General features: G+C 41.5%; 1 protein-coding gene across 12 annotated transcripts in view; it reads left to right on the top strand.

Annotated features, from left to right (window-relative positions):
- VWA8 (von Willebrand factor A domain containing 8) overlaps positions 1–20,644 on the top strand; it is a 422,827-nt gene that overhangs the window by 366,402 nt on the left and 35,781 nt on the right. For all 12 annotated transcript variants that reach the window (XM_078375339.1, XM_054256828.2, XM_035303407.3 and 9 more), the window contains 2 exons: positions 10,276–10,384; positions 13,671–13,827. In XM_078375339.1, the coding sequence (XP_078231465.1) occupies positions 10,276–10,384; positions 13,671–13,827 (266 nt within the window). The remainder of the gene's footprint in view (positions 1–10,275; positions 10,385–13,670; positions 13,828–20,644) is intronic.

Raw genomic sequence — 20,644 nt, 5'->3', positions numbered from 1 at the left:
GAGGGGGAGACTGAGTAGGGTTGGTGTGGAGAGGTGGAGGGTGAGACTGAGTAGAGTTGGTGTGGAGAGGTGGAGGGTGAGACTGAGTAGAGTTGGTGTGGGGAGGTGGAGGGGGAGACTGAGTAGGGTTGGTGTGGAGAGGTGGAGGGTGAGACTGAGTAGCATTGGTGTGGAGAGGTGGAGGGTGAGACTGAGTTCGTTTGGGTGGAGAGATGGAGGGTGAGACTGAGTAGGGTTGGTGTGGAGAGGTGGAGGGTGAGACTGAGTTCGTTTGGGTGGAGAGATGGAGGGTGAGACTGAGTAGGGTTGGTGTGGAGAGGTGGAGGGTGAGACTGAGTTCGTTTGGGTGGAGAGATGGAGGGTGAGACTGAGTAGGGTTGGTGTGGAGAGGTGGAGGGTGAGACTGAGTTCGTTTGGGTGGAGAGATGGAGGGTGAGACTGAGTAGGGTTGGTGTGGAGAGGTGGAGGGTGAGACTGAGTAGCATTGGTGTGGAGAGGTGGAGGGTGAGACTGAGTAGAGTTGGTGTGGAGAGGTGGAGGGTGAGACTGAGTAGCGTTGGTGTGGAGAGATGGAGGGTGAGACTGAGTTGGTTTGGTGTGGAGAGGTGGAGGGTGAGACTGAGTAGAGTTGGTGTGGAGAGGTGGAGGGTCAGACTGAGTTGGATTTGTATAGAGAGGTGGGCAAAAGGGTCCAGCCCACAGTGAATAGTAAGGAGCTGCTGGTTGATTTGAAGAATGCCATGAGAAGGGAAAAGAACCTTTTCTGTGCTGGAAGACTGGAATTCTGCAAGACAGACCATGGACTACTTCTACTGCTTGTCACCTGTAATGTCACAAGTCACGCTAATAGACATTTGTCTTTAGGGACAGGGAATAGGCCTCATATGCCCCCCACCCCATCCCACTACCTCTGCCTCCTTACTGATTCTCAAACTTTCTAACAACAACAAAAAAGACTATTTTTCAGTTAGTTATAGACACTTAAAATAGAAATGCCCACTGAGGTTAATTATTTAGTATGAATGAATATCAGCTACATTATAATTTTTAGAAATTAGTGACCAAAAGTCAGATGTTTTTTGCTTTTTAAGAGTGTTGAGGGATTAAAGAGGGGAGATGGTCATTGAGTACTTGAAGGCAAATATTACCCAGGCCAGGGAAGAACTGAAGAGAAATTGCATACTTACTGGCTTTTGGCAGGGATTGAAGAAGCTACCTGTGTAACAAAGGTATTTTCGTTATATGTTATCATTGTAGGACATACTGGTTATTGAGGAAAACTGCGTGGTGGTCAGCCTTTGTTGTTGTTGTTGTTTAGCTAGCTGACTTCATGTGAAAAAACATCATTCCTAGGGAAATATTATGTGATTTCATTGTACCTGTATCTATGAAAGAAATTTCTTTTTTGCTGGCTACTGTATACTTTTATTACAGTATTGAGAACATAATTATAATTTATTAATGTTAGCATACCAGGTTAGGGCAGTTGTTTCCTTGGCATGTCTAGAACTAGAAAAATCAGAAAATAATTGGTATTGATCTCATAACAAGCATAAGAATATAGAACTGAAAAACTGGCCACTTATAATTAAGCTTTTCTGTTCCCTCTGATTTTTAGAATTCAGTACAAATTAGCTCTTATTTGTTTTTCCTTCCAACTTTTGTTTAATGTTCACTGGCTACATGTGCAGGTTTATTACATGGGTAAGTTGTATGTCACTGGGATTTGTTGTACAAATGATTTTGTCACCCAGGTAGTGACCATAGTAGGTAGTTTTTCAATCTTCACCTCCTAACCTCCACCCTCAAGTAGGCCCTGGTGTTTGTTGTCTTCTTTTTTGTGTCCACGTGTACTCAGTGTTTAGCTCCCACTTATAAGTGAGAACACACACTGTTTGACTTTCTGTTCCTGCATTAAGTTGCTTAGGATAATGGCCTCTAGCTGCAACCATGTTGCTGCAAAGGATATGATTGTATTCTTCTTTATGGCTGCATTGTATTCCAGAATATACATGTACCACATTTTCCTTGCCCAGTCCACTGTTGATGCGGTGCCCAGGTTGATTTCATGTCTTTGCTATTGTGGAAAGTGCTACAATGAACTTATATGCACGTTATAAATGTAAACAAATTTATGTGCATAATTTATATATATGTACTTTATAAATGTGGATATACATAAATTGTTCACATAAATGAACAATTTATGTTCATTTGGATATACACCCAATAATGGCATTGCTGGGTCGAACGGTAAGTAGTTCTGCTTAAGATCTTTGAGAAATCTCCAAACTGCTTTCCATGGTGGCTGAACCAATGTACATTGCCACAAGCAGTGTATTAACATTCCCTTTTCTCTATTACCTCTCTGGTATCTGTTATCTTTTGACTTTTAATTTTGTTTTGGTTTTTTTTTTTTTTGAAGGAATGAAGGGTTTTATTGAAAATGAAAGTACACTCCCCAGTGTGGGCTTGAGCATAGGGGATCAAAGGCCCTGTTACAGAGTTTTTGTGAGTTTAAATACCCTCTACTTAGGGTACACCCTATGTAAATAAAGAGAATGAATTAAAGTTACAAAGTCATTTACTTGATGTATGCCCTTTGGAGAGGGCCTTTCCTGTTGTAGCTGAAGTGTGAATCAGCCTTATGTTCCCTGCTTCCAGACTCCATTTTCCTGCCTCATCTCCCCACTTAAAGATGTGATCCTCATAAATCTTTATGAGAGACAGAGGGACTGATGGTCTTTTTTTCTGTAACTGCTTCATGCTGACTTGGAGAGTAGTCTTTACCTATTGGGGATCACAGAACTCTTGAACTGCTCTATCAAGTGGAGCCAGCATAGTTTCTTGATGGCCAGAGGTGGTGTCTTCACCTGGAACTGGCTGTGTAGCCTTTGTTGCCTGATCATCTGAAGTTTGACCGTGTCTCAAGGGTTCCAATGGGTGCATAGTTCCAGAAGTGTGGAGGGGTTCTTCTCAGTTGTGAGACCATGAACCCAAAGTTCAAGGTCCCAAAGTTTTGTCGTAGTGTGGATGGCAAGAACAGTCTTTCTCTGATGTTTCCAGGAGATTCAAACCATGAAAAGTTTTATTTACCCTTTTACCAGCATACCAAGCTTCTGGGTTCTCTCTCCCTGAGTGGCCATAGTGAACCTGCTTGACTCTTTCTCCTGGCTGGCTTGCCAAATATGTTAACGGTGGAGGGTGTCCAAGTTCTTGGCGTCTTGAACAAAGAATTGGACAAAACACACAAACAAAGCAAGGAAAAAATGAAGGGTTTTATTGAAAATGAAAGAACACTCCACAGTCTGCGAGCAGACCTGAACATAGGGGCTTATAGGCCATTTTTTTTCACTTTATAAAAATGGCCGTTCTGACTGGTGTGAGATGGTATCTCACTGTGGTTTTGATTTGCATGTCTCTAATGATTAGTGACATAGAACATTTCTTCATATGTTTTTGGCTGTGTGTATGTCTTCTTTTGATAAGTGTCTCTTCATGTCCTTTGCCCATTTTTTAATGGGTTTTTTTTTTTTTTGCTTGTTGATTCATTTAAGTTCCTTATGGATTCTGGATATTAGACCTTTGTTGGATACATAGTTTATAAATATTTTCTGCCATTCCTTTTGTCTCTACCCTGTTAATACTTTCTTTTGCTGTGCAGAAACTCTTTAGTTTAATTAGGTTCCACTTACCAAGTTTTGTTTTTATTGCAATTGCTTTTGGAGTCCTCATCATGAAATCTTTGCCAAGCCCTATGTCCAGAATGGTATTTCCTAGGTTTTTGTCTACGGTATTTATAGTTTTAGGTTTTGCATTTAAATCTTTAATCTATCTTGAGTTGATTTTTGTATGTAGTGAAAGATAGGGATCCAGTTTCAATCTTCTGCATATGGCTAGCCAGTTATTCCAGCACCATTTATTAAGCAGGGAATCCTTTCCCCATTTCTTGTTATGGCTGACATTATCAAAGATTGATGGTTGTAGGTGTGCAGCTTTACTTCAGGGTTCTCTAACATGTTTCATTAATCTATGTGTCTATTTTCATACCAATGCCATGCTGTTTTGGTTGCTATAGCCTAGTACTATAGTTTGAAGTCAGGTAATGTGATCCCTATGGGTTTGTCTTTTTGCTTAGGATTGTTTTGGCTATTTGGCTCTTTTTTTTTTTTTTTTTTGGTTCCTTATGAATTTTTAAATGGCCTTTTATAGTTCTGTGAAAAAAATGACATTGGTAGTTTAATAGGAATTGCATTGATTCTATAAATTACTTTGGGCAACATAGCCATTTTAATAATATTGAGTCTTCCTACCCATTAGCATGGAATGTTTTTCCATTTGTTTGTATCATCTCTGATTTATGAGTGTTTGACTTGTGTGTGTTTGTGTCATCTTTCAGCAGTGTTTGTCATTCTCATTGTAGAGAAGTTTCACCTCCCCAGTTAATGATATTCCCAAGTGTTTTACTCTTTTTGTGGCTATTGTGGATGGGATTGCATTCTTAATGTCAGCTTGGACATTATTGACATTTAGAAATGCTACTGATTTTTGTACATTGATTTTGTATGCTGAAACTTTACTGAAGTTGTTTATCAGTTCTAGGAGCCTTTGGGCAGAGACTACAGGGTTTTCTGAGTGTAGAAGAGAGATGTTTAGCTTTCTGGCTTCCTATTTGGATGCCTTCTACTTGTTTATCTTGCCTAATTGCTCTGGCTAGGAGTTTCAGTGCTATGCTGAATGGGAGTAATGAGAGGGCATCCTTGTCTTGTTTCAATTCTCAAAGTTAATACTTTCAGCCTTTGCCCATTCTGTATGATATTGACTATGGGTTTGTCATAGATGGCTCTTACTATTTTGAGGTGTGTTTCTTCAATGCCTAGATTGTTGAGGGTTTTAACATGAAGCGATGTTGAATTTTATCAAAAGCCTTTCCTGCATCAACTGAGATGATCGTGTAGTTTTTGTTATTAGTTCTGTTTATGTGATGAATCATATTTATTGATTTGTATATGTTGAACCAGCCTTGCATCCCAAGATCAAAGACTACTTCATTATGATAGATTTGCTTTTTGATGTGCTGCTGGATTTGATTTGCTAGTATTTTGTTGAGAATTTTTGCATCTATGTTCATCAGGGATATGTGCCTGAAGTTTTCTTTTTTTTGTTGTGTCTCTGCCTGGTTTTCATATCAGAATGATGCTAGCCACATAGAGTGAGTTAGGGAGAAGTCTCTCCTAGTTGTTTTTTGGAACCATTTTAGTAAGATTGGTTTCAGCTCTTCCTTACACATTTGGCAGAATTCAGCTGTGAATCCTTATGGTCCAGGGCTTTTTCTGGTTGGCAGGTTTTTATTACTGATTCAATTTTGGAACATGTTATTGTTCTGTTCAGGTGTTCAGTTTCTTCCTGGTTCAATCTTGCGCAGTTGTATGTTTCTAAGAATTTATCCATTTCTTCTAGGTTTTCTAGTTTGTGTGCAGAGAGGTGTTCATAATAGTCTCTGAAGGCTTTTTAAATTTCTCTGGGATTGGTGGTAATGTCACCTTTGTCATTTCTGATTTTGTTTATTTGGATCTTCTTATTTCTTTATTAATCCAGCTAGCCATCTATCAATCATTTTATTCCTAGGAAAGAAATTTCTAACCTATGGGTGCAATAACCTTGGACAGTTTTTTTTAGGCAGATACATTCAGAACCTTACCATGGCGTGTATCATCCTGTGCTGTGACTTTGTTCCCCTTTACACAATATCCTCCTAGAAGCAAAGTTCCTGTGTCAGGAATCTCTGTATCCCACCTGAGTACTAGATGCACCACACACAAACACAGGAATGTTTTCACAAGAGTGTGAGTGAATGAATCTATTCAGTTGCCTGCTAGTCAATCAAGAAGATAGTAGACAACTGTAATAATTGGGATTTCTGTGCTGATGTTGTTATGGTAACTTTTAATGTCAGAAAAATCAAAGCATGTCTTCCTGTTGGAAGTAGGACATCCTCAGAAAGATCAAGACAGTAGCTTCTGCCTTGCTGCCTCTCATTCATCCCTTAATACATGAATCAATTAGTTTGCATGCAATGGACTCCAAGTAGCAGAAAACCCAAATAACAGTGGCTTAACTGTAAGGACATTTACTATTTACTTCTATAGGAGATTAAAGGCAAGTGACTCCAGGGCTGGTTCAGCAGCTCAGCAATGTCATCGGGGCATAGACGCTTCCAGCCTTCCAATCTGCCATCCTCTGGTCAACACATGGTCACCATGTGGATGCTACAGCTCTATGCATCACATTCTCACTCAGCTGTGTCCCAAGGCAGGAAGAGTATGTGTGTGGGGGGTGGGGTTGGGGAACAGCAGAACTGTGCATATAGGATAGTGAGAAGCTCTTCTCACAACTGTCTCTTCTTTTACCTGGGAAGACTTCCTAGAAGCCTCCTGGCAGACTTTCTCTCACATCTCAGGCCACGTGGCTTCCCCTAAACCAGTCACTGACAAAGGGGAATAGGATTACTGTGCTTAATTCCAGCCAACCGTGATATATCTGACTTCTGTTTAAAAGAAAGAAAGAGGGAATTAACATGAAATAGGCAACTAGAAATGTCTGCTTTGCCACACCTAGTCTCCAGCTGTGTCATCCAGTGATACCTCCAAAAGCTCACTTTTCTTCCAGGATTATCTTCTGTCTATTTATATCATTTTATTGATGGTTTTTAGAAGTCATGAACTCAAGGAGGAGCCTAAAATATATGGGCCTTGCCCAGAATTACAGGGCTTCAGTGAGTCATGTCCTTTCTCTGTGCTGGCTTTATTCCGGGACATTTTTATGAGTTGTAATTTACAAGATTCATGTTTTTTCCATTTTAATTCACATGTAAGAGGATAATGATTCTTACGATTATAGCACATTTACCTAAAAGAAAGCAGATTGTGGCTGGGTGCAGTGGCTCACACCTGTAATCCCAGCACTTTGGGAGGCCAAGGCAGGCAGATCACCTGAGGTTGGGAATTCGAGACTAGGCTGACCAACATGGAGAATCCCCATCTGTACTAAAAATACAAAATTAGCTGGGCATGGTGTTACATGACTGTTGTCCCAGCTACTCAGGAGGCTGAGGCAGAAGAATTGCTTGAACCCGGGAGGCAGAGGTTGTCGTGAGCCGAGATCGTGCCATTGCACTCCAGCCTGGGCAACAAGAGCGAAACTTCATGTCAAAAAAGAAAAGAAAAGAAAGCAGATTGTGTCAGCTGTGAGAAACACATCAGGGGGTCTCATCGTGTGTGTCAGATTGCGTCAAAAGTTATAAACAGCCACAGTATTTTCTTTTTTGGGGAAAATTTTGATCAAATTCAGTAGGGTTTTATTTCAGTAATTGAAATTACTTCCTCGACCTTTTTCTAGATGAAACCAGATCTCAAAGGAAGTACATTCCAACTGCTTTTCAACACATCCATGAAAGCAAACAGCAGCTTATCAACTTTCTGAATGGCAGTGGTCCTCCAGCACATGACTGTCCCCAGAAAACAAAATTCCTCGAATGAGAAGCCTCACTTAGTATATGTTCCAGTTTCTCTCTGTCCCGGGTTGGTCTATCCTGGAATTCCTGACTTGCATCTTTCATGAATCGTTGTCAATTGATATACTTACTTGAAATGGCCTAAAAGGGCTTTGAAAACTTCTTAACATCTGTATTCCTCCCATCCACCTAAAGAAATATATATATTCCTGTGAGTGAGTGGCATTCATAAAATGACGCAAAATTAGATAAACTCTCTAAATACCTTGCTTAATTAAACATCCCTGCACTTGCATGGTGTGCATTTCCCTGCAACATATCAGGTTTTGGCTGATGTTTGTTTTTGTCAATAATTTGTCGATTTTGAAAGATCTCTGGGCTCCCATTTGGGGTTGGTGTGGAACTGCCTTGTGTTGACAACATGAGCAGCCCCATTTCCCAGCAGATGGCCTGGCAAGACACACAGGTGGCAAAGAACATGCCAGCGCCTTTCTGCCCAGAAATTTTGTCACCTGTCTTCTCTTCCCTGATGGCCATTGTAGGTTACTTTGCAACTTCAAAAGCATAATTTTGAAGGTAGCTGAGGGAGGCTATTTGAGGGGCATTCTCTTCTACCCTGTGCCTTCATTTGCACTTATTCTTAAAAGACTGTTCTCTTATAGTGGAATAACTGTATTATGTGAAATATCTTAGGGAGATAAATAGTATTTGATGAATGTGAGTTAGTAGACACACAGGAATTTGCCTTTTATTACCTCTTCTGGTTTTTCTTAAATTTATTTTTAAACAGTGTACCAGAATACACACACATGCCCCCCAAAGTGAGGAATGGTGTTCAGAATGGTTATTCTAGTTGCTTAGACTATTTTTGGAACTTCTCTTTTAGAATTGGCCTATTGAAGAGTCTTAATGCTTATAAGCAAGCTACAGATGCTCCTTGACTTACAATGGGCTTATATCCCAATAAACCCATCATAAGTTAGAAATATGGTAAGCTGCAGGCTGGGCGCAGTGGCTCACGCCTGTAATCCCAGCACTTTGGGAGGCCGAGGTGGGTGGATCACGAGGTCAAGCGATCGAGACCATCGAGACCATGGTGGTCTCGGGGTTTCAAGATGGTGAAACCCCGTCTCTACTAAAAATACAAAAAATTAGCTGGGCATGGTGGCGCGTGCCTGTAATCCCAGCTACTCAGGAGGCTGAGGCAGGAGAATTGCCTGAACCCAGGAGGCGGAGGTTGCGGTGAGCCAAGATCGCACCATTGCACTCCAGCCTGGGTAACAAGCGCGAAACTCCACCTCAAAAAAAAAAAAAAAAGAAATATGGTAAGCTGCAAATGTACTTAATGCACCAGATCTACCAAACATCATTGTTTGGTAGTCAGGTAAGATCTTCGGACCTTCACTTTCGCATCAGAAACTAAGGGGGTTAGACTAAATTATTTCACCATTACACTCAGCCTTGATGTGCTGTGACTGAGTCAATCATTCCAAATCTGGTAAATAAAAAAAAAAAAAGGTGATCAAGATAGGGTTTTCATCAAAACCAGGTACAATTATACAATAATGAGAAACCTGGACATAAGACAAGAGAAGCTATGTTGATTTTGTTCTTAATGGCCGTTTTATTTGCGAAGACCTCAAATCACCTACCTTCATTAATCCCAACATCAAGAATGAAAAAGCCATGTACCAACATGGAATGGTTAACTCTAAAGACTGACTTCAGACCCATTTATTTGTAAGCTGTCTCGTTCCACTATAAGGAGTTTGAGGTCAGGAACCAGTTCTCCGTGGCTTTGTGTGCCCAGTGGTACCGCACAGAATGTTCCATCAGTACATTTTCTGTAATTCTTATTTGAACAAGTGAATGAGAATTCGATCTTGTCTTCTCTGAAAATCATTACATCCGAGAGCAGGCTCATAGTGTGCATGAAATGTAAATGCTTTGATTTCTTTTTATTATCGAGTAGTATCTACTGAAGTGACCACTAGGATTGAAATTTCTGTGTGGTTATCGCTCCTTTCGGTGATACTGCACTGAATGACACGGGAACCAATGAGCTTCAGGCTCTCCCAGAGGAAGGCTACAGTGCTACTTATTCTGTTCGAATTGCAGGAATCATAAATCCAGTTTTAAAATAAAGATGAATTAAGAAAGCTACAAATTACCATAATAGAAATTGAAGTGGGTCCAAAAAATAAATAAGCTGTTTTTAGTATATAGCATTAATCTATCAATCACTGAGGCATACATACATACATAACATTTTGTTTTTCTTTCCCATATATTGTATATAAAATGGCATTTCTCAGAGTAATGGGATTTCTTTGAAAACGGAATGGGTAAGTGCGTGTATACTGCCTCGGCTGGATCAGCGAGGTGGTGATCCTTTTAAACTACTGGCAAAAATGTCCCTTTCTGGTGACATCCGTTTTTCCTGCATCTGGTAGTTTTCATGCCCTATATAAATGCTCACAGCTCGTTTTGCACCACAAAAATTCTGTAGCTATAATGCAGTCCAGCTCCTTTTCTTTTCTTTTTTAAGAGTTTTTAAAAAACATAATTCTTCTCCTTCCCGACTAAATGGATGCTGGAATCCATCTGATGGAATTTTTGTAAATACAGAAATTATCAAATCCAGTGGCCCGAGGTTATGTGATACCTTAAGGACTTAGGAGAAAATAATTTTTTTTTTTCTGTTAAGCAGTTCCTGGTGTTTGTCACAGGATAGTAAAAATGTCTCAATTCTTCATTTTTAGATAACAATCAACAGAGACAGTGGTGAAGATGTAAGCTCCCCCAAACACGGGAAGGAGGACCCAGACAACATGCCTCACGTGGGCGGCAACACTTGGGCTGGCGGAACAGGTTGGTAGCACCGGCATTCTCCTGAGTCAGCCTTCCCGAGGTTTCCCAAGCCCATCGGGCCCGCGCACTGCCCCTGAGAAGACTCAGAGACTGGCTTTCCTTCCCAGGCTCCCTTATTACTCAGTTGGATCGTCATCGTGCCCTCTGCCCAGCATGACATCAAGGCATGCAAAGAGCCTGGCATTTGGAGTCCCACAGGCTCTGCCACCCTGTGACCTAAGAACATGCTGACCCTCCCGGAATTGCTTCATCAGCTAAAGGGGAATAGTATGAAATACCTCAAGTTTTGGTGAGAATTAAATGAGATTATGGTGGTTAAGCACTGAGCACAACACCTGGCATGAAGAACATTTTCACTAAAGTGTTAATTCCTTCTGTTAAATTCCATGACCTTGGGATCATGCCAGAAATCCACCGTAAATTCTTGAGCAACTGACTTTGAAAAGAAATGGTTCTTGTCTTCCACACGTCTTAGAAGTATGTTGAGGATGCAAGATTTGAAGATAAGGCTGGCTGCAGTCTAAACCGGGGGCTGTGGCCGACTCCTTCCTCTTGGCTTCCCAACTAGGGTATTGTTCCCAAGACTGCCGTCTTCCTTTTTCCTCTGTGGCAGCTGGAGCAGACACATCTGCAAGGCCACAGGAATAGGGCCAGACTGTGTGCGCCCTGTCTGAGCTTATCTCACGGTGAGGAGTGCTAGCAGGAGCTCTGTACTTCACCTTCCTTAGGATGGTCTGCGCCTCTTGGCCTTGACAGCCTTGGGAGGAAATGGGTTTCTCTGCCGAGACAATGTGCTGTCAAGTAGGCCTGCCGACTTCTTGCCTACCCTGTTTATTCATCAAGCATCAGCTTTAAAGTAAGGCTATTTTTAGAAGTGTCCTTTGATCTGGAAGTTAGTGTCAAGCCGACAAGATTTAATCCACATGGAATGCATTGTGGAACGAGCTGGCCAGATGTAGTTTCCCAGCAGTGGACTACTCTGGGGTAAAAGTTCTTACTTGCCACCCAACTTGAATTTACTAATTCACGTATCTGTCCAGACTGAGGCTGCCTTTGTTTCACCTGGCCTTTTAGTTTCGATTGAATATATTGTATAATTATATATTATATAGGATCAAGCCTCCTTGGCTTCAATTTCTCTTTTTGTCTCTGCCATTCTTTTCCCTCAGAACTCTTGACATTGAACTCAGCTCTGGCCCAACAAGTCATCTGACTCCCTTTTCTTCATCAAAGCCTTCCCTAGCCCATCCTCCCCATTATCTTCTGAACTGGGTTGGAATGTCCAGGGTTAGCTTTAAGACTATGCCCTGCAGTCTGAGAACCTCTGGAAAGCATTTTCATTTAAATAATAGAAATGAAAGGTTCTGGGAAGTGGAGATCATGAAGAGCGTCTCGTGCTTCACTCCAGCGAGACTTTCCCCTGGGCCCTGTGACTCATGTGGCCAGTCACTCACACCAGCCCCTAACGGTTTCACCACTGTCTGCCTTTCACCAGAATGGTAACATCGGAGCACCCAGAAGCTTTCAGCTCAAATTCCTGATCCACCCATGCTCAGGATATCCTCCTGTAGGAAAGGAGTCAGGTCCCAGAAACAACTTTTCCTCCTGTAGCTGGTTGTCACTGCCCGGTTACTGTGCTCCTCTGCCTATCGGCTGACCATGAGTAAAAGGAGGGAATCACACACGTCCCCGAAGGAATTTTCCACCACCCATTTCTAAATAAAAGTGAAATGTGTTCCAATCAAAAGATTAAAGTAGTGTAATTAATAGGTAGTTCTCATGGTATTTCCCAAAAGGAAATGACCTACCTGGACTTTGATAAGGAAAGCAGTTCATATTGGGTTCTTGGTTTTAGTTTTATGAGACCAGTTAAAGCTCAGTGGTGAGGTAGGGGCAGGGGTGGGGATGGTGAGAGAAAAATGTAACATAACTTATCCAAAGTCTAAAAGCCTTCTAATTTTCCACTTTATAAAACTAGAAATTGCCTAATTCTGTGTAACTAGGTGTTTAATAATACTAGTAAAAGCAGTCCGTTACATAGCTTTTATTATGTGTCAGACACTGCTCGAAGCATTTTAGCTTCATGCCCATCCCAGGAAGTAAATAATATTAGTATCCCCACTTTATAGAGAGGAGCCTGAGACACAGAGAAATAAAGTAATTCCCCAAAGATAAATGGCTGGTGGGTTGGAGCCAGGATTCAAACCCAGACAGTCTGTCTTAGCTATATAATATATTCTACAATGCCAGTGTATTATAACATACCTTACTGTACTATGCTGCCCCTCCAATACTGGATTCTCTTCTAAGTTCTCAAGTTATGTATGAATGAACAAAAGAAACTGGTTACTAATGTTCTAATATACCCCTAAGTAGGGCTAACAAGCTTATAGCTCAAAGGCCAAATCTAGCCAATACATGTGTTTTTTTTCCTCTGGCTCATGTAGTGTTTTAAAATAATTTCAATTTGGATGTATTTAGACAAGGTAAATCCTCCCTAACTTAGCCAATGTCCCCATCACTTTTTGTCATATGACTTACCTGGCCTTACAGGCGTTTACAATATGAATAGTTCATACAATGATATGTAATAAAACGTACTATGTGTATGTAATATGTATTATGTAAACTCGAGTTTCCGTTGAAAGCCTGTTCTAAAGCAGGTGATGTTTATGTTATATATTGTTCAAAGCAAAAGTCAAAGTTGGTGTAATAATTGGCTTCTAATCGTGGCTAAGCCAGTGATAGGAGGTCATGAATATGTCATTTAGCCTCTCTGTGCCTTATTTTTATAGTTTGCAAAACAGAAAATAAACAGTATTTATTGCCCGTCTAGGTATTTTAAGAAAAACTAAGGTAATACGCAAACAGTTGTTCATTTAATTAGCAAATATATGCTAAGTAGCTATGATATTTGAACCACTTCTATAGGTGCAGTAGTACAAAGATGAATAAACTCTCATCCATCATCTAGTTGGTGAGAAAAAGAAATAAATATGAAAGGATAACAAATAGTACACAAGAGTATCAATCCTTATAAGGGAGCAGCATTAGCTAAGGTCATAGAAGGTGGAGTGAGCCTTGGCATATAGGCAGTGTTCGAATGGATGGGAAAAAGGAAAAGCATCCTAAACAGAATACCTCTTTTTCCAGAAAAAGGTAATTTGACTTTTTAATTACTACTTTAGTTAATATCCTCCACAAGGCTGTGCTAAAACCATGACCTGACTTTTGTTCCATGGTCAAGTTCAGATTTATCATCTGAATTTCCATGTTTACTTTCCAGGGGGAAGAGACACGGCGGGCCTGGGTGGCAAAGGAGGCCCTTACCGGCTGGATGCGGGCCACACAGTGTACCAGGTCTCTCAGGCTGAGAAAGATGCGGTTCCAGAGGAGGTCAAGAGAGCTGCTCGAGAGATGGGCCAACGAGCTTTCCAGCAGAGGTCAGTGTTGCCATCACAGCTAGACCAGCACTGCTGCCGTGGTGAAATGTCGCGGTGGACTATGGGGATTTGTGTGCATTTCCACCTCATGCAGCAACTGGGACCTCAGACTGAAATCCACAGCCACCCCTCCCCCTCAACTGAAACAGCCAAATAAACAAAATCTCCCATTCTTTCTACTCAGGCTCCCTAACATTTATTCATCACATATGACTGTTGGAAAAGAAATTTAGCACGTGAACAAGTAAAAACAAAGATATTTCTCTTAGAAGAGGTTAAACTAAAGCTCAGATCACTCCATACATATCTGTCTGTCCCTAGGCCACACAGGGAATTGGGGTAAGTATGTGATGGTCCCTTCCTGCCCTCAGAAATCTTGCAGATTAGTGTGGAGTCAGGACGAGGAAACACACAGCACACACACACATGCGCGCGCACACACACACAAAGTTAAATGCTAAAGTCGTAAGGTGCAGAAGCTGTCCCCTCCAGCAGAGCAGAGAAGGGCAAGTTCAGTGGGCTGATGTGAGGTGGGGCCAGAGCTCAGCTAGGTTTTAGAGATGGGAAGAGAAGGGCTAGCATATTTCAGAAAGGGAAAACTAAATGAGCAGAGGCACCAGGGCAAGATGAGCATAGAGAGCATGGCAGAGAGAGGCAGCTCATCCACTCAGGATAAAGGGTACCAGCTGGGGAGGAAGAGCAGTGAGTTTGGATGGGGAGGCATCATCAGTGAGTCGTGGCCTTCGGACATTCCCCAGCTGTTCTGGGCCACTCCAGTTGGAGCCATTTAAAAACTAAGAAGAATCCACACCATGTTTCCCTAGACCTCCACATGTGTGCTTCAGCTAAAAGTGAAAAATACTGAAGAACCACCAATATGTCCTTTCAGATTCCAGGAGTAGTTTGGGAAGCAGATTTACATATTTTGCGCTCCATGAAAGGAGCTGGATGCAGTTAGAAAAAAGCATGTTAAAGTGTATGAGTTATGAAATTCCTCCCACGTGGAACATCTGGTGTTACATTACATGCTGTGCTTCCACATCCTGCAAGTAAACAGGACAGGACAATAGAGACCAGAATGCAGGCCCTGCCGCCACACCCTCAGGAAAGCCTGCCAGCCTCAGACCCTGCAGGCTTCAGCAGGTAAATAACACACTTGAGGCTAGAGGCAAGAGTGTCGCCCTCAGCCTTTCTGCTAGCTTCCCTGGGGACTGTGGACAGTTTATCTGTCCTCTTTATGTCTGAATTTGCTCTTCTGGAGATAAAATTCACTCTCCCTTTCTCCCAGGGGATTATGGGAGCAGATAACTATGTTAGGAATGAAAGTGTTTAAACTTCTCAGAAAAAGGTAGAAAATATTGTAGTGAACCGTCTTGTTAGAATGAAAGTTCTCTACATTTCTTATGAATTATGAAGTATCAATTTAGGAAAAGAACCAAACAATTAGACATGTGTCATTCTCGCCTCCCCAACTAATGAGTCCCTGTTGTTGCCACCCATAAAACGTCCCAAGTAATCGTTCAGTCTGAATTGTCACCCAAGTGGACAGGTAGATAGAGTGTTCTGGCACACACATAGTTCACGGGGAGGTGGAAAGGTAACAGTGCTTGGCACAAGTACGTACCCCCTTCTCCTGTTGCCATAAAGGAGTAAGGATCGTGGTCCTCTTAAGGACCGTTGCCCCACAGGGGACGAAGTCAAGGGACATCTGTGCTGTTAACACAGATGAATGTAGTGGCTGTAAGAGAGGAACAGAGGTCATGCGGAAGGGACGAGGAAACTATACACCTCTAGTAAATGCTACAGGGAAGAGTCTCAGGCGAAGTAAAAGAGAATACCACAACGTGGTTGAGAGAGGAGTTGGGCAAGGACGTGAGAAAGGAGAGGAAATAGAAACACAACAGAGATCCTGAGAAAGACGGGCAGAGCAAAACACCAGGAGAAAGTTGTTGCTTTCTACTTTCACATAGAAATGGGACTTTCAACCCATTTGATGAATATTTCATTTAATGCTGCTGAAAATTTTTTAACTTTTTTTTGTGTAACTTTTCAAACATAAAAGTCAAGAAGAACATGTAATCAACACCGTGGACCCGACCCCACCCTCCCCAACTTCAAGAAGAAAAATCTGGCTCCACTCCTAGTCTTTTCTGCCGACTTGTTTTGAAGCTAATCCAAGACTTCTATCATTTCATTGTAAATATTTCTGAGTGTATCTTCATAACATAAAAACAAAAAAATGCAAACCCACAATACTATTATTACATCTTTAAAAAGTAATAATTCTGGCCAGGCACAGTGGCTCACTTCTCTAATCTCAGCACTTTGGGAGGCTGAGGCAGGCAGATCATGAGGTCAGGAGTTCAAGACCAGCCTGGCCAACATGGGGAAACTCTGTCTCTACTAAAAATACAAAAATTAGCCAGGCATGGTGGCGGGTGCCTGTAATCCCAGCTACCTGAGAGGCTAAGGCAGGAGAATCGCTTGAACCTGAGAGGCAGAGGTTGCAGCGAGCTGAGATCGTGCCATTTCACTCCAGCCTAGGTGACAAGAGCAAGACTGTGTCTCAAAAAAAAAAAAGTAAAATTCTTCACTATCATCAAATAATAAATTTTACAATGATTTTGCCACTTTAGGCATATGCAGAATGAGATCAGTTCTCACCATTAATGCTTTTATGGCACCCTGTCCCTTTTCTCTATAACTCTTGTAACTCTTGCCTATTATGTGACTTGTGTAAATAGTTGATTATCTCTCCACTGACTGTAAGTTCCTGGGGGGCAGGTATCTATCTGTTTTGTGCTCCAGCGTAACCCCAGGACCTACACCCAGAACCTGGTATGTGGCAAACCTTCATATGTGTTTGTGGAATGAATGATACACACATGCATACAAGTAATGGAATCATCCTTTACTACTTAATTCAGAGACTGGCTGAAACTAGACAGTCCTAGCTATGAGCTAGAAAGTCTGTGCTAGTGCCTTGAAGAGCCTCATGCTGCTAAGTGGGTTCCTGACACTGTCAACACAGCATTTTGATAGCATCTATTTATATCTGGTTTTATGCTAGATACCAGCCCCTATGTATCAAGAATATATTAACTAAGGCAGACTAACAGAGAGAGAGAGAGAGAGAGAGAAGCATGAAACATGCATAAAGTGGAACAGAAACATTACACCAATGAAAAGCGCATGAAATAGCAGGGAGGTACAGGTATACACTTAGAAAAGCATTTAGGGTGGGTACCAGCTGTGGTGATTGTGTCCACTACCATTTGCAAAACTAATCAGCCTCATACGGTGGATCTAAGCTTATGTTTGTTTTCCTTATAATTGATTCAAAATTATAGTATTTAAATCTGACCTATAAGAAAAAGTAAAATGAGAACTAAAATTCCCAGACTCTTACGTAACAATAAATATACCCTTTAAAAATATACTGTGCCAACAAAATGCAGTTAGTCCACATAGATTACTAGGATGTGAAGCAGCTGTGCCCTGCAGTTTCGATCAGGGTTAAAGCAGCAGAAAGATGTATTTCCAGCTCGTTTTGTGGGCTTGAGGGTATTAGCGATGGGTTCCTCATTTGATCCAGAGACTAAAACTTTCCTATTTTCTTTCTCCGTTCCCTGCTTCACTCATCATCTGTCACAATTTATCAGCTTTGAATGCCTTGTAGGTGATCTTTCTGAAAACCGACACAATCTGGAATATGGTTTCCAGATTTCTTTATAATTAAAACAACATGTGGTGTGTTTTTGGGTGCAACGTGATCGCACCAGTGGTAGCCCTGTAACTGGAGCTAATTGTGATCACTCTACAAAGACCAGTCTGCTTGAGGCGGCTTACCAAATGGCTGGCTCCTTCCTTGATATGTATGTATCTATGTATGTATGTATGTACATATGTATTCCTATGTGTGCGTATATGTTTGTATTGATGTATACACCTACAACCCATACCTCCGACGTTGCATGTGCACACACACACACACACACATATACACACAGTGGTTTGACAAGTGTGTTGTGGTTAGGCTCTTGAGAGATGTATTCATTATTCCCTGTTCTAATATCAGCACCTTTTATGTTTATAGAAGTATGTGATTAAATTAGCACATTATGGATATAACACTGTAAAACCCAAGAGAGGTCACTCAGCAAATGAACTTTCTACTTACGGTTAGTTTAAGATGCTGCATTTTAAATAATCCTGAGTTCTATTTTTATTTCAGGCATTCCTTTCCATTCATTTGAACACCCATTATATGTTAGGTACCATGCTATACATGCATAAATATTCTCTCCTCCATCCCCTCCGCACCCCAAGGAAAGCTGTGTCTACATTTGTTTCTAATCAGTGCTAATCTCCCTTCTTTGCAAAGAAGCATATTGACATGCACACACACCAGTTGAGGTATGAAGGGGTAGGTGGCATGTTCTGCAGTGTTTGTTGTGCCCAGGTTCTGTCAGCCTTGATACTTGAGGCATAACTTAATCTAATAAAAATTCATACAGAGATTTCAGAGACTGCCAGAAACTAAATACAAGAGGTATTATCAGGGGGTCAAGTCCTGTACACATATTTCTTTCTATTCTTCAGGACTGAGAGTTAATTAGATTTAGAAAGGCACCTTCTCATGTCATCTCAAGGTTCAACCGTTCAGATATTACAGTGGCCTTGTCTGTATTTACTTTTTAATACTCAGTGTTTTCAAAGTGCCATCCAGCAGCACTTACTGAGTGCCACTGTGTGCCAGGTATTGTGGTAGGTACTGAAAGTTTACAGAAAAAGTAAAACATGGTCCTTCTCCCTGAGGAATAGAATAGAAAACATCTAGTACATACCATGTAATAAAAGTATTTTTTATTAAAATTTTGGTTCTGTTATACATATATACATGCATGCATTTGTGTATACAAGATCTCAGAGTAAAACATTTCCTACTATGGAAAAAAATTTTTGAAAACACTGTACTAAAGGGAAAGAGTCCTGTCTGTTAAAGCAATAAAGTGGCCGGGCGCGGTGGCTCAGGCCTGTAATCCCAGCACTTTGGGAGGCCGAGGCGGGTGGATCACGAGGTCAAGAGATCGAGACCATCCTGTCAACATGGTAAAACCCCATCTCTACTAAAAATACAAAAAAATTAGCTGGGCATGGTGGCGCGTGCCTGTAATCCCAGCTACTCAGGAGGCTGAGGCAGGAGAATTGCCTGAACCCAGGAGGTGGAGGTTGCGGTGAGCTGAGATCGCACCATTGCACTCCAGCCTGGGTAACAAGAGCGAAACTCCGTCTCAAAAAAGAAAAAAAAGCAATAAAGTGTGTGAGTTTCATGGTAGGTGTCTGTGGAGGGCATGTGAAAAGGGAATGGGAGGTTTTTTGCAAGGGCTCATGCAGGACTTCAAAGGATATGGCCTTTGAGCTAGATCTTGAAACCTAAGCTGGTATTATCCAGTGGGGTGATAGGGCAGGAATGTCAGTCTGCCCCATGGTACTCTAGGCCTAGCATTCCATAATTGTAATAAGCTTCTAGCACTCTGCCCCATGGTTAATGGATTTTTTCCAGTGCTCAACCTGACAGGGAGGAATACAGACCATTTATTCTCATTCAGTATTTGAGGTTTCTGTTTTAGCTCAAGGCGATAAAAAATACACATTAGATAAGAGTTTCAGCTATACTCCCAGGATTCATATTTCCAGTATTGCATGCATATACACACACACATACACATACACACACACACCAGTTTGGAAGATTGTGTTATGCTTGGGCTTCTGAGTTATACATTTATTCCTTGTCCTAATATCAGCAACTTTTATATTGATAGAAATTTATAGAAATGTTTCGTTAAGATAGTGTATTCTGGATACAACACTGTCAAACCCAGAAGAGGTGACCCATTGAATGAACTTTCTACTGGCGGTTTAAGATGCTGCATTTTAAGTAATGCTGAGTTGTATTTTTATTTTAGTCATCCATTGCTGTTTATTTTGAGCACCCATTATTTTAGGTTCCATGCTAGGCACTGTAAAGAGAAAGAAAGACTCAGCCCTTACCTAAAGGAGCACAGAGCCTAGATGGGGAGACCGGAGGCAGATAGTTACTGCATGGAGAGTGAAGTCTCTGACTGGGCGAGGAGGAAGTGTGATGAGAGGACAGAATAGAGACCCAGGGGTCAGAGGCTTTCTGGAGGAGGCTATCATTGACCTGAGTCTTGAAGGGTAAGTGGGAGTTAATAGGCAAAGTCAGGGGAAGGACACTCCAAGTTGAGAGAGAAGCCCTTTCAGGGCATGTGATGTGTATAGGAGCTGTCAGCAGAACCAAATGGCCAAAACTCTGGGAAGACAGAATTTCAACCACTATAATGTTAAAACACAATTGTCCTGTCTACATTACACTGTCAGCAATTTTAGAAAACTCTCACACAGAGATACATAGCAGCACATTAACTTACGTACTTTAGGCTTGAGCCGTTATCTTGGTCAACCAAATATATAATCTCCATCTTAAAAAGCAACCCATGGGAACCCTCTTAGGAATCTGCCACAGGAACTGATCAGCTGCGAACATCACAATATGGCTTTGGGATACAGCAATGGTGTGCCGTAGAGCTGATTCATACTGGCTCATGAGAGCCAATTGTGCACATTTTTTTCTCATTCACTGTTCATAGCTTGTAACTGATCATGGTGGCAATATTTACATCATGGAAATCAGCCAACGCCATAAACCAGGACTTTTTCCTTGTCCTAGTTTGTTAGGCATTTCCTGGCACACCGGTGGATGTTCCCTCCTTTGAATCTGGAAGCATAGCTG

Source organism: Callithrix jacchus, chromosome 5 (assembly GCF_049354715.1).
Source record: "Callithrix jacchus isolate 240 chromosome 5, calJac240_pri, whole genome shotgun sequence".
Lineage (NCBI taxonomy): Eukaryota > Metazoa > Chordata > Mammalia > Primates > Cebidae > Callithrix > Callithrix jacchus.
The sequence above is the reverse complement of the archived record's forward strand: the minus strand, read 5'-3'. Positions and strand labels throughout refer to the sequence as shown.